General features: G+C 35.3%; 1 protein-coding gene across 10 annotated transcripts in view; it reads right to left on the reverse strand.

The window, feature by feature from the left end:
- Window positions 1–429: 429 nt before the first annotated feature.
- SGCE (sarcoglycan epsilon) overlaps window positions 430–14,634 on the reverse strand; it is a 69,686-nt gene continuing 55,481 nt past the window's right edge. For 3 of the 10 annotated variants that reach the window (XM_019825476.3, XM_019825482.3, XM_019825480.3), the window contains 5 exons: window positions 14,354–14,380; window positions 13,429–13,617; window positions 3,579–3,622; window positions 2,662–2,696; window positions 430–716 (listed from right to left, as the gene is read on the reverse strand). In XM_019825476.3, the coding sequence (XP_019681035.1) occupies window positions 666–716; window positions 2,662–2,696; window positions 3,579–3,622; window positions 13,429–13,617; window positions 14,354–14,380 (346 nt within the window). In that variant the 3' untranslated portion in view covers window positions 430–665. Of the gene's footprint in view, window positions 717–2,661; window positions 2,697–3,567; window positions 3,623–13,428; window positions 13,618–14,353; window positions 14,381–14,634 lie in introns of those variants that run through there. The other 7 variants (XM_019825477.3, XM_019825481.3, XM_019825478.3 and 4 more) reach the window with 4 other exon arrangements.

Below are 14,634 nucleotides of genomic sequence, written 5' to 3' on the forward strand. Positions count from 1 at the left end.
GGTAGTTGGATAACCACATTGATCCAATAGTGTCCAACACATGAAGCAGACCACCATGGTATGAGGAAAGCCTTGAAAGTAGTGTTATCACAGTGGGGGCTCAGGGTTTTGGAGCTAATTCATGTCACCAAGAGCAGGTAACTATCTCTTTTGAGTAACAGCTCCCAGCTTGCTTCCAAAACCAAATATATGATTATGGAAACAGGTAATTATGTAGCCTGGACCATCCTTCATAAACGAGGTATCATCAGATCCATAATCCATAAAACCAGGTCTACCTTAAAGCACTTCAAGAAGTAGTATCTAAAAGAACAGATTAAATCTTGCCACAAGGATACAAACATTGAACCTCTTCCAAGCAACAGAGGATGCCAACTATACAGGAGGCAATCGAGTATTTTCTGAAATAAATTTCACCAGACATTAAGCTTCATTAATAATATTTATTTTAAAGGTAACTTTTTATTGTAACAAATATAAAGTCATCAATGTTTTACAAATTGTCAAAAATGCTTTAAGTACAAAAAAAATACATTAGTAAAATGAAAGTTATATTGTGTTATTTGGTACATACTTAATACTGTCGACATGCACACCATATGCCAGAAAAGCTCATGCATTATTGGGAAAGAGAAGAAATAAGATAGAACTGCTATATTGTCTGATTACAAATTCATTGCTTCAGTTAGTTTTCTTTCTTCAGGGATACCATTTACCTGCAAAGTGTAAGAATGAGCATAGGCACGAGTTAGTCAGGGCATGGACACTTCTAGATTTTGAGCAAAACATATTATGAGCAGGAGTAATTTTCTATCTTCTTAACATAATCTAAAATAATTATGTTGCATTATATCTCTGCCATAGGTTTTTCTTTTCTTTTTTTTTTTTTTAAAAAGGAAAAATTCTAAATTAATCCTTTCTTTCTTGGGCCCAAACTATAATGGTTTGTACTTCTCAAAAGGTATGGTCTGAAAATTCCTCCCACAATAAACAAAAAGAATGAGGTTGACTGCGGGATGTATGACTGTACCTTTTAATCGTGACTTTTTAGAAAATATTGTGTGGGTTGGAAGGGCAAAGAAAATGAGAAAACCTAAAGGGGCATCAAACCTAATGGCTTGGGCCTCCTCCAAAAGGCAATGCTATTGTCAGCTTGTAACTGCTCTATTATCCCAGCTAGTGCTTAAGTCCAGGATTACAACACCAGCAGCTAGTTCATTTCTGAAACTTTTGGTGATCATTTAAAAAAAAAAAAAAAAAGAAGCACACACACAACTAAATAAAACAAACTTCAAAATATACTCTTCCCTAACAAATTCCATGTAAGAAGCTACAGATAAAATTACCCAGTATCCAAGAGACAAACAAACCCTGTGCTTAAATTATATTCATAAAGAAAACTATGACCTCACTTCATGCTTTGAGATACTTGGAAATGGCAGATTATTACTACACAATAATAATAATCACAATGTGGCTGCCTCTTTGTGGTACCAGGATAAGCAGGAAGGAGTGACAGAAAAGCTGTTGAACCCATGAAAATACATAAATAGCACTAAATCCATGGATGTACATACAGAGCAGAATAACTCAGAAATTGAGAAACAAACTATTTTTTCATTCAAATGAACAGAATGGGAATAAGGAATGTAAGCTGCCCATTTAGCTCCTCTCTCTGGGAGGCATAACTCTATTTGATCATGCATTTAGCAGAGGCGGAAACACAACCATCCATCATAATTATAAAAAATGCTAGGGTGGTCTCTCTCCCTTTAGCACTTACTTTGGGGACTCACTGAAAACAGCAATGGCAAGAAGAAAACAACCAAGAGGAGATAGTGCACTTTAGTCAATAATGTGCTCCAAATTACAGAAAAATATAAGAAAACAAGAAGGTAATAGGCTAGAGTATTAACTAAAAAAGAGATCAAAGCTTCCTTGACTCAAGCAAAATGCATGCTCCCCAAAATCTATTTTAGAAAAAAATCTAGAAAATTGGGTTGAACAGCCTAAAATTCCCCTAGGGAAATTCTTTGGCTTTTATCCCATTTGCTCAGACACAAATTGTCCCTGTAGTTGGAAATACTGCCTGTTACTAAAATATAGCATACTAACAAGACTACTTGCTAAAAATCTATACAACTATCAAATATCTCTCTCTAATATCATCTACTTAGGTTTCCTTATTTTCTCTAATGGAGGAATAAGTAAAATTTACCTGGGTTTTTAAAATATACAGATAAATTATTTACTGTTCTACTAGAAACAGTCTCCCTTCTACTCACTCCCTGCATTAAATAATGAAGAATCAGAGGAAAGACATCTTAGAGGAGTTAGAAGTTTAAGAATTTAATGAGGAAAATGTAGAAACAGTCCCTTACAAGTTTTTTTCTTAAAAAAAAAAAAAAAAGGCCATGCAATTAGTGTTAATAGGGATTCATTTTTTGCTTTGCTCTTTAGGTAACGCATATTTATAACCAAGTTTGTCCCTTCATCAATCTCCTGAATGCTTACACAGTAGCACCACCACATCAATATATTGAACATCTTTGTTGAGACATGTTAGCATTTAATTAAAACAAGTGGTCAAAATGGTGGGAGAAAATTCTGATAAACATTATCTCGTAATTAAAATCTGATGAACAACTTTATTATACTTGCCTCAAATCTTTGAAAAGTTGTCAAACGAAAATCTCCTTAAATTCCCGAAAGCAGTAATAGAGAAAATAATTTTTGAAGAAAAACATCCAATAAATTTCTATACGTGCCTAAAGTTTTTAAGAGACTTACTTAATAGCTTCCCTACCATAATAACACTATGCATACTCAGAATTCCACATCCAACTTACATTTTTAAAACTTCTCTTGCTTCTCCAAAAGAGCTACAAAAGGCATGACTGGTTGCCTGGCAATTAGAACTAGGAATCAACCACTAATTAGAAGACAATCATGAATAAGTTATCTACTCAGTGCTGAGATGAATGAAATAATTGGCTGTGGAAATTTTTTAGGGACACTTGAAAGAAATAAACTTAAAGAAAGCAAGTCTTAGGGAAATAGAATAGTCAAGGGAGAATCGTCTGCCATCTTGTTGTCACTGGTCATGTTATAACAGCTTTTTAAAGTGGCATTAAAACCAGGCCAACCATTTCTCATTTATCCCCCCTGAAGCCTCAATGATTAGTCACAATGGTTTCCTTTTGTAAGAGTCAGTTTCAAGCTGCTCACTTACTGAGACAAATCCTGGATGCATCCAAGCTAAGAATCTTTCATACCAAGGGGAAGAATAGGGAGCTTCACTGAAGGAAGGGGATTTTATTCAGTCTTCCTTAATTAGACAGGACCTCCATGGATGCTTTTGCTCTAAGATCATTTACCCAGTGTTTATCACTCTGATGCCAATCTATGCAATAATCTCAGCTATTATTCTGAGGTTCAAACTCTGATTAAGGAATGACACAACTGTTTTGCCTTACTTGGTGAAGCTAAAGCTTCATAAATTATATAGTACTATAATTCTGTTTTAATCTGTTAGCTTCATACATAAACATCATGACATTATTACTTTTAGTACTTACCTGTAGTCTGCTGTTGGGGAATCTGAGTCTGATGTGGCAAGTTCCTAGAAATGATTGACATTTTTGAGTAAAACTGTGTTTGTCTATACACTTGTAAACAGCAGACATACTAGAATAAAAAACTTTATAGTTAAAAAGGGCCCCAGAAATCATCTAACCCAGCACACCCTCATGAGTTTACGGATGAGGAACCTGAGGTCTGAGGAAAATAAATAATAATATTTGGTAACATTCATAAAGTTCCTACTAAATGCTACATTCTACCTCACAACAACCCTAGGAGGTGGGTATTATTTTCTCCAACTTAGAGATGAGGAAACAGGCTTTAGAAGTCCAAGGCTACAGAGCTAAGAAGTGGTGGATAAAGATGTGAACACAGGGATTCCAGGCTTGTGCTTGTAACCTGTACACTTTCAGATCCAAGTCTAGAACATACATACACACTCACACAGAACAACATACCTATCCATCTTCATTCACTGTGCCAAATCTGTGCTCTCGTATCTCTGTCCCAGGGAATGACACTGGCCATCCACCCAACTGCACTAGTGAAGATGTAGAAGTCATCATCAACCCTTCCTTCTCCTTCAGTCCCCACATCCCAATCTTGGGAACCCTTGATGATTCTCCTCAATCTCCTTTGAATCCGTCCTCTTCTTCCCCACCTGTGTTGCTAACCTGGTTGAAGCCATCACCATTTCTCACTTGATCTTTACAACTGAGCTGAACTGTCTCCTTAGTCTTATTCTTGCTCCCTCATAATCCGCTGTGCACATTCTAAGACACAAATCTGGTTACGTCACTCAAACAACACACATTTCATGATTTCCTTACACCTACATGCAAATTAAGTTTCAAGTTCCTTAGTGTGGCCCAAAAGACCATCAGTATATCTTGTCCCTACATGGAGCAGCCCCTGACTGCTTGAAATAGAACCGCCATCGCACCATGGCCATTCCCATCTCTTGTACCCAACAAACTCCCATTTGTCCTTGCAAACTCAACTTAAAATTTGTTACAATGGAAACGAATTACTCTTATAATTTAAAAATATCTCACAAGGAATGCTAATTAAAATTTTTTAACTTATTATTTTTTTAATTAAAAAATATCTCAAGTACCACTTCTTCTATGCCTCCTTACTCTCTAAGCATTCCCTTCCCATTATCACTGAGCATGGATTTACACACATGCTGCATTGTCATTGTGTTTCTCATCACATAATGTTTATTTGCCCCAAAGTGCCTTAACAGTAAGAATCCCTCAACAGTAGCATCCTCAACAGTAAGCATGAGATAAATAATTTTTTAATGGGTATGGGCAAAAGTGAAGACACCCAGAAAGATTCACATCATACACATGTGTTCATTAACGTTCATACATACTTAGTTTCAAACAATGATATTCAAATTTGTTTGCAAAAATGTACAATTTAGATTCTGTGTGGAAGAGATTCTAGGAGTCGGCCCCTTGCTAGGAGTAGGGTTTTCAGAGTTTTTTTGTTTCTCTTCAGCAATAGAATTCCTTTTAATTGAAATCCTAAGCAGAACTCTTGACGTACAAAAGAGATAAATGTGAGGTTGCCTGGGTTGAAACAAGGGAGCCAGGAATCCCGCCTGCTTTGTTTCCTTTGCCCCACATGCTGGCCCCTAAGGCATTTCTAAGAAACCTCCAAGAAACAGAGTTTGAAAACCATTGATCTGAATCATTTCAGCCAGGCAAATATTATGTTCCAAATACAACAATCTAAAGTGGAAAGCTGTATATGCTAGTTAAATACTGTTTAAACTCTTAAATTAATCTATAGAAATGTTAATGACTTCAAGTAATTTCTTTTTTAATTTTCAGTTCCATTTTAAATATATTGTTAACAAAATCAATTCTAATTCAATTCGAGGAAGCTACTTAATAATTCATCCCAATAATTATATTCTTTTTTTTTTTTTTTTTTTTTTTTTTGCTATTACCTATCAGCCCTACTTATCCTTTTGTGGTCTCCGGGAATATTTTGTTTGATTATTCTTTCAGTATTTCACATGATGTATTTATAGTGGTCTTCATCTCTAAAATATCAAAAGATTAATCTATAAATCACAGAAAAAATAAGATAGATTTAAAGATGGAAAACAAACATCTGCAATTTCATGGGCATTTGGGAGGGGGATAGGAATTTTGTTTTAACTTCTCAGGAACAACTAATTTGGGCTTACCTATTCTACAATAGAAGCTATTACACCATACCTTACACACACACACCTCACACACACACACACACCACACACACACACACACACACACACTTCTTCATTTCTCACCACCTCTAGCTCTACCAAGCTTATTAATGGGTTAAATCAATACATTTTGACAAAACAAAAATACTGCAGAGGACAAGAAAAGCCTTTCAAAATCCCTAAATCAAGGATACCCCCAATTCAAAATCAGTATTTGGCTAAAGCAGTTGGAACCCCCTTGCTCCTACTGGCCAGTAGGAGTCATCCTACTGGCCTGGCTCCAATTTACCCTTCTGTGGAACACAGTTTGAAAACCACTGATCAAAGTCAATCTCCACCCTGTTGTTTCTTCTCTAGCCTCTGATTCTTTTCCTCTTCGTCTATACTGCTAAACTTTGTAAGTACTAATGGGCTTGGCTAGGTTTGAGGAGAAACGGTTGAGAAAGTGCCACACAGAAGGTAGATCTATGAGAAAACAGTTGTGCTACTTTGGTTTAGAGATTTAACATTACCTGTGGCACACGCCCCACTTGGTTAAGTGTGAACAACGGACATGCACTACTTGCAACTTCAACTGAAACACAGATGAGTTACATAAAAGTGCTTATATGTGCAAAAAGGTGCTCAACAAGAAATCAGTGAAGATACAACCTGCCCAGAATCTCCAGGGTTGTGCACACCTGGCTCTGCTTTTGTGGGTGCCCAAACCTGTGATTGCATGTGAGCCTGTGAGTGTCAGGGTGTTAACATATCCAGGGTGGGCATACTTGAAGTGTGAATTACATTGAAGAGTTGAAAGGAGGTCCCTCCTAAGAGCATTGCTTCAGATATACAGGAGAAATGCTGGAGTAACTCAGCTAAGTCAAGCAGACCAGGCATCGAGAAAACGGAAGCATTCCATCTTTGGTGAAAGCAGACTGTTAAAGGCAATTATACAGGAAAGTGTGGTTGACTTCAAATAGAAGCCCAATCATCCTTCAAAGAAGGACCTCTGTAAAGTCATAAAACTATTTAGAATCATTACGTTATTAATGGACCAACTGAAAGATTATTATGTGTAAACTGCATTACGTAGAAAAAAGACTTAAGAAAACTGTATTTCTCTAAATTATTAGCATTAATTATTTTCTAATGTTGCTACCATTAATTACATGCATTTAAATAGAAAATTATGTAAATTAGCCATTGCACAAACTTTATTCTTTAAGGAAGCAAAGGTAATAACTTGCAAATTAATAAATAAGTGATTGAGGGGAGTACACAATTATTTATTATTTGTACAGCCATTTTAAGGTAATCTGACATTCTTGGATATCCTGTAGAGTAATTATATGAGTAAGGTTGATGATTATCAACCCATTATATTCCTACTTGCTTGAAGACTCAAAAGCAAAGAAAGGTTAAGTGATTTTCATTAAGCCACAGAATCTGTGCCAGAATTGAAAATAAATGACATTAGTTTGGCTATGTAGAATACAAAATACTTCTCTTTTGAATTAGTATGGAGCTATTTAGCAGTAAGTAACATATTTAATAATAGTAATATATTTTTGGAATTTCCCAATTATTTCAGCAAAATTGATGTTGCTCAACCCTTGAATTTTCTATAATTTTTTTCTAACAAAAATGCTGATTTGGACCCCTCACCTGCTTTTACTAAGGAACCAGGCCATTTGGATGGATTAAGGAAGAAAGGAAGGACACAGAGAAACGTCACTATAATTTTTAATTTCAAAACCTAATTTTAAATAAATCAATGTAGAATATATATGGAACATAAATGAGAAAGGAGAAATTCACTTATTTCTTTTAGTTAGTTTCCCTTGCTTGTACAAAGCCAAAAGCAAGCCTACCAAGCCCACCACAGCTTTAAACTGAAGCAGTACAAACCTACAGAACCAAAATTCATCACAGATATTGCATCCATTGCTGAATTAAAACAAAAAAAAGTCAATGGCTCTGAAATATCCCTGGCTGCTTGACTCTTCTTGTCAACAGGAAACCATTATCTTGGTACCCTAATACATTCTCTTCAACTGATACTTTCATTGAAACCTAATTTTTTATTCATGAAATTTTACCATAGCTACTTCTCATTATTACCAAAGGGAAGACAAACAGAAAAATACTTTAGACAAAAATTAAAATGATTAGTTACTATATCTCTCATTAGAAGACTGAATTCTAGATTTCTATTCATTAATCTATAGAAGATTAAGCACTACCTACCTCCTGTTTTGAGGGAGACCCGATTACTCTGGATTAGGCATTGTGTTTAGTATAATGAATAAGGAAAATTTCGTATAGACAATTAAAACCTTTCTAGAAAATGTCTGGATACTTTTCCCTATTATTCATTACATAAAATCTCTTAGGAGGATGCCTCCCACTCAGGAAAAGTCCATTGATATTGTGTTGGGATGAGAAAAGGATTAATAAGGAGGCAGATCTACCCCCTAGAAAAACATGTACTACATTATACATTTTAGAATAAATCCTTTTTTAGAAAACGGAATGTCTGAAATTCCCCAGCAAATGCCTCCTATAAAATTGCAAAATGACAATTTCCCAGTGGTTTTTAGTTTTTCAAGGTTCAGCATTTCTCTGTCCCAGTCAGTACTAATCAGTACTCATTTCTCACTTCTCTACACCGTTTCCTCAGGCAGCAGAAGGAGGTGTGAAAAGGATAGCAGCTGATAAACAGAAACCCACAAACAGTCCCAACACTATATCAGGCACCTGAACTGCCCCCTTTCACATTCTTCTTTTGTACATCACCTCTTAGTGGGGAATCAGGAGAAACCGCTCCCCTTTTAAAACTCTAGGAGAAGGACTATGAATAATAGCCCCTTCCCCACCTCCACCCCCAAACACCACCCCAAGCTGGTGTTCCCAACTTCTAAAGCCTAGCCCTTTTAAGTATTTTAATTGGGAATTGTCAATGCTTTTTCCTCCTCCACCTAACTTACAGCTCCACCAGATTCCAAATCCACAGAAGTAGGGCCCTGGGATCTGCATTGCAAAAGCTCCACAGGTTAATATGATCTGCAATGTGGCTGGGAAACAACCAGGCTGGACTATCTCTCAACATCCCTTCTAGGACCTAAAATTCTATGACTTGGAATTTGATTTTCCTCATTTAAATCATTACAAAGGTTTGTTTTTGAGGTACATCAATCTGTAATATATTTTTATTCTTAATATGTTAAGTCTTTGGTCAAAAAATACCCCTTAATCACAACGATTCTTTGGGCAAAGCAACATTTACTGTTAAGAATTACTTTATAGGGGCATCTAGGTGGCTCAGTCAGTTGAGTGTCTGACTCTTGATTTCAAATCAGGTCATGATCACAGGGCCATGGGATCAAGCCCTGCATCAGGTTCCACACTGACCATGGAGCTTGCTTAAGATTCTCTCTCCCTCTGCCTTTCTACCCTGCTCTCTCTTTCTCTAATAAAAAAAAATTAAAATTAAAATTAAAAATAAAGAACTACTTTATAATGCAATCTCCAGCAATGAATGGTAATAAGTAGGTAAGGGAGAGAAAAGTTTTTCTTACTATTAATGGTAACATGTATTCACTCCACTGCAAAGATAAATACAGATGCAGAAAGCCTGACTGTATTAGGGGATGAGGAACATTCTTCAGAATATGTGGCTAGTGTTCTTCAAGACCATCAAGGTCATGGGAAAAGAGGAAGGTCTAAAAAACTGCTCTGATCAGAGGAGACTAAAGAGACATGCCAATTATTGTGTCCTCAACAGAATCCTGGAACAGAAGGACATTAAAGGAAAAACTAGTGGAATCTCCAATTATTAAAAAAAAAAATCTGAAGTCTGCTTAATAGTCAATATTGGTTTCTTAGCTGTGACAAATATACAATGGGAGAAACTGGGTGAGGGGTCTCTGGAAACTATATTGTCTTTGCACCTTTTCTGAACCTCAAAAATCATTCCAAAATAAAACATTAATTAATAAATATATTAGCAAAGACAAAACTAAATTGCCCTGGCATTTCCATAGCATGTGATCATTTTAACAGCCTGTTTATATTGTCTCTGTAACCTGAAATGTAGAAGGAACGCTGTGCAAAATGAAATCGTCCTTCCTGAGCATGTACTCCATCTTCTGGTCCCTGTCCAGGTCTCCTTTCCACTACCTGTTCAATCACTTTGCCTGTTATCTGGATCAGAGATCCCTCTGAGGTCAATGACTACATTATCTTTGCCTTAAAATCAAGATAGGTAAATAATCTAATTTCAGTTTTGACCTAATTCAGTGTTGTCTCTTATCCATGTTCCAATTTCATCAATTGCAAATGATTAAACATTTTTTTACTAATGAACGGTGTCAGTCTAGAGTCCTGCAAAGCACTGTACCAAGAAGAAAATATTACTGTGTTACGGACATGTTACTGGGACAGCGCCTCATCATACAACTGTTAGGAGTTCTCTTTACCTCACACTGTTATCGGGTTCTCTAGATCCTGGACTGACTTGTTTAAGAGACCCAAGCAAATTTCCGTGCAGCTCTGAAGAAAAATTTGGAATGTTCTCAAGTCTTGCTCAGAAGCCAACATAAACTTTCAGCCATTTCCTTATGCCTGAATATTTCCGGTGTCAAGCCTGACGAATCAACATGAAATCCTGTCGCTAGCCAAATTATTTATGAATGATAAAATCAGTAAAGTTAGTATGAATACGTGAAGATGAAACACATGCCCTTTTAGGAAGGGTTAATTAATAAATACCAGGGAGCATTATCCAAGCTTTGGACTTGGTTATCAAGTACTGTAATACCTCATCTAATGTAATATCTCATTTTAATGTTGAGAATTCAGTTCAATCCAAATGACCAAACTATTTATGTATATATGTACTTGGTGCTGAAATAAAACTTGAAAAACATGCTTTTTAAGGTAAGGAGTAAAAGCTGAATTTGCGTAAAGGACAGCTGTGACGAACCTGATACAATGAATTCCCTATTATCTGGCATGGTTGGAAAATGAGGTTAATCACATATTCTGGCTTATAGGCAGTTACCATAGAGACAGTGCACATATTATCCATTTCCAAGAATAAAAGAAAGATAATACACACTCAACACTGAAACTACACCAAATGTAATTTAATTTTCCTCTGATGAGTCAGACGTACTTGATGATCTCGCAGTGCCTCAGAATAATCATTGTGAACATCATCAATTATCTATGTACCCTATTTATATAGAAGTGCTAGTTAATGGAGTTTTTCCATTAGCAGAAATCTGAATAATGTGAAAGTTTTCTGGACTTAAAAATACGTATATGGCCAAATTGTCGCAAGTTCAAGAAAATAACCTATTGCATTTGCAAATAGATCGGATCAACATAATGATAGTCGATGGGGTTATGGAAGGACTGGGAAGATGTATTTGGCTGTAAACTAGACAGAAAATTTTATTGTTTTTGTATATTAGTAGCAACATTGCAAAATCCTAACCACAGAAAATCAAAGTAATTTTTAAGGAGCTATTCTTAGTCTCAATATATATGGTCAGAAAGTGTCTCTAACAAATGACACAGCCTTTTTCTTTCCCTTAAACTTCACTAGCAATAGTTTTGCTGACTTGCAAACATATTTAAGTTCCCCTACTCATTATAACAAATATTTCTCTTTTAAAATGTGATAGCATTGTTATTTTTATCACTAGGAACATATGGTCTTTGAAGAGTTATATCTGACCTTTTTTCATGGATTCATAAAGTATATCAATATACTCAAGGCCTCTGAAAAATCTTATAGTTTTAAAACAAACAAACAAACAAACAAAAGAACTGTTTCTCAAGTATATTTGACCATTTCATTTTTTTGAGATTATATATCAACATTTGAAGAATATATACCCAGATTTCACTGTCACTCTTAGGTAAAGAAAATACAAAATGGTAGCCTTAAAGACTTTTAAAAATTCTTTCCATTTGGAAATGAATGATAAGTCCGTTCATAATCTTCATCTAAAAAAAGCAAGAAAGATTGCTTAAATTGTGAGCTATTATAATACTCTTGAAATTATACTCATTTTTCCCATCAGTATCTAATCCTGGTAAAGTGGGTTTTAGGATGACCCATGAACCAACCATCAGAGAACGTAGAAATCTATCCCTTCCATTCAGTACAACTAAATTTTGTGAGACTTTAATATTCACATCCCTGACAGAATATTAATATTTCCAAAACTCAAAAATTTTAAATGTATCCAAGTTTCTCCATTGTCTATCAGACTTGAATCAATTACTGTACACACACACATGCACACATAAACACATACCTTAGCCTATTCACCACTAAGTAGATAATGTTAGAGCAGTTCAGGAAAATACAATACTTTTAGATTTCTGAAGTATTTTGGACAAATTCATCAAATCTAACTATCGAAATTACTCTTATTAATTACTGTTTAATTTTCAAATTACCACATACATTTTACATGATTACAAAAAAAGCACTTGCAATGGGAAACTGTACCCAGTATGGTTCCCAGAGAAATCTTTAATCAGTATTACCTGTTGATCATACACTAAGGTTTATGTGGGGAGAGGGAGGTAGATTTTTCTCTATATCCATCATATTATATTCACAAAAGTAAAGTGAAAAAGAGGAGGATCTCAAAAGCAAACTTGTGACTTCCTTGGGAAACTGAATTTACAGGGGAACCCCATGTTGTTAAAAATAAATTACAATTTTACCTACAATCCCCTTATATCAAAATTGATCTTCTAGGCATATAAGGTGGGTTCTCAAAGAGCAACTGGGAAATTTCCTTAATTAACCCCTTGTCCCCAAAGGTACCCTTTACAAAGGTTTCTTCCAGGCTTTCTAATCATAGTCCTTCCAGTACTACAAAGGTTGGCACTAATAAGTTATGCTTATAGTCAAAATTGGAACTACTCATTTTTATATACAGGCATATCATAAGAAACAATGTAAAAACCTTTTATACCCTGAGGCAAAAAAAAATTAGATTAAATAGATCTCTGGTAATAACATTAAAAAACGGGTTAACGGGGTGACTGTGTGGCTCAGTTAAGCATCCGACTCTTGATTTCGGCTCAGGTCACTATCTCACGTTTGTGAGTTTGAGCCCCACGTTGGCACTGACAGCATGGAACTTGCTTGAGATTCTCTCTCTCCCTCTCTCTTGCCCCTCCCCTGCTTGCACTCTCTCTCTCCAAAAATAAATAAATAAACTTAAAAAAATAGGTTAACAGAACCCAATAATTCTAATAATAGCTCTAAAAAATAATTTGTTATGTTTTAGGATATGCTTCTCTTTTCACAATTAACTCATCTTTGAGCAAACATGATTGGTCTGTTAGCAGTGTCAGTTTCTTAACTATTAAGGTGGATGTCATCTTCTTTCAATTAGTGAAGAAGAAAAGTGCATTTCCTGAAAGTAATTCTTTATATTTGGGTCAGCACAGTGGGGTCAGGATCTATACCATCAATGTCCTATTGGTATTTTCTCTTAGAGTTACAAACAAACAAACAAATGCAAAGCGAAAAGTTCTGGTCTTTATAGAAATTAAGTAGATATATTCATGCATACTAATAATTATACTACCAAGCGGATACTTACTGCTGTGTTTGCATCAGAGGCATATTGGTGCTCTCATAACTGTCCGTGTGCAGAGGGGGTATGATTTCCCCAGTCACAGGGTGGAACACAGGGAGTGTTGACAGGGGCCATGCTATCTCTCTATTCTTGGACATGTCACGAAGTTCTTTGGTAGATTTCTGAATAGCACTATGATGGACCAGCTGGATGCTAGATCAAAAAGAAATAAAACAACATCTGTTTAAAATCACATAGTAGCCCAATGGGTCTTCAAATTTGAAAAACGTTGTGAATTTTTGTCTTCTTTTTAAAACAAGGCATTATTGCACTTTTGGGCATTCTACAAGTTATCTCTGAAAGAGGTACATTTCACATACTTTTAACACAGCAACGCAGAAAGTTGCAAATCAATTTTTAAATAAATGTGTCTTTCATTAAACTAAGCTATAAAGCATTTTGTTAATATCACAGCCCTAAGTAACAAGCTAGTGCTCTATTTAATGTCTACGATTAAGATTAGACTACCATAGCTTTTATATTGTTGCTTCTGATGGGGCATTTATAAATACTCACAGAAGTTTCATTTTATGGTAGGTTATTACTGTAGATTCAGGAAAACGTGTATGAAGGGCCTTTTCATCTGTTATCTGGTTTATAGAAATGCAGGTTGGGAAATCACATAATATAAATGGCAAGTTAATATTCTGAATCTGAAATTTTAGGTTTAATTTTTACTTATGTCGTCTTAGTTTTCAAACCCTTTTTATTTTTTAGTTTCTACCCCTCCTAAATATCTCTATTTAGAAAGCAGCTTTCACATTCATGAAATAAACCGTGAACGATGACAAATGAAAAAATAAAAGCAAGACACACATGTATGGAGCATGATGAGCAACTGAGAAGTGAAAGAAATGATAAAGAAAATAACAGGAAAGAAGACACTTACTCTGGTGTTTGCATGTTTCTCTTTTCCCTAGAAACAAAACAAAATTTATGAATTAAATAATAGCATTGATATTTGGAACATTAAGACTATATGTTCATGGGATCTTGCATGATGTGGAAATGCTGACATTGTTACTATTAAATGCAACCAGGAAGCATTTGCCACCAGGTTGATGACATTACTTAGATGAGTACACATACAGAGATGGAATACTGATGAGAAACACACAGAAAAATGAAAAAAAAATGGAGATTAAGAATCAAGCTCTTGGAAATAAATTC

This window comes from Felis catus, chromosome A2 (assembly GCF_018350175.1).
Source record: "Felis catus isolate Fca126 chromosome A2, F.catus_Fca126_mat1.0, whole genome shotgun sequence".
NCBI classification, from domain to species: Eukaryota; Metazoa; Chordata; class Mammalia; order Carnivora; family Felidae; genus Felis; species Felis catus.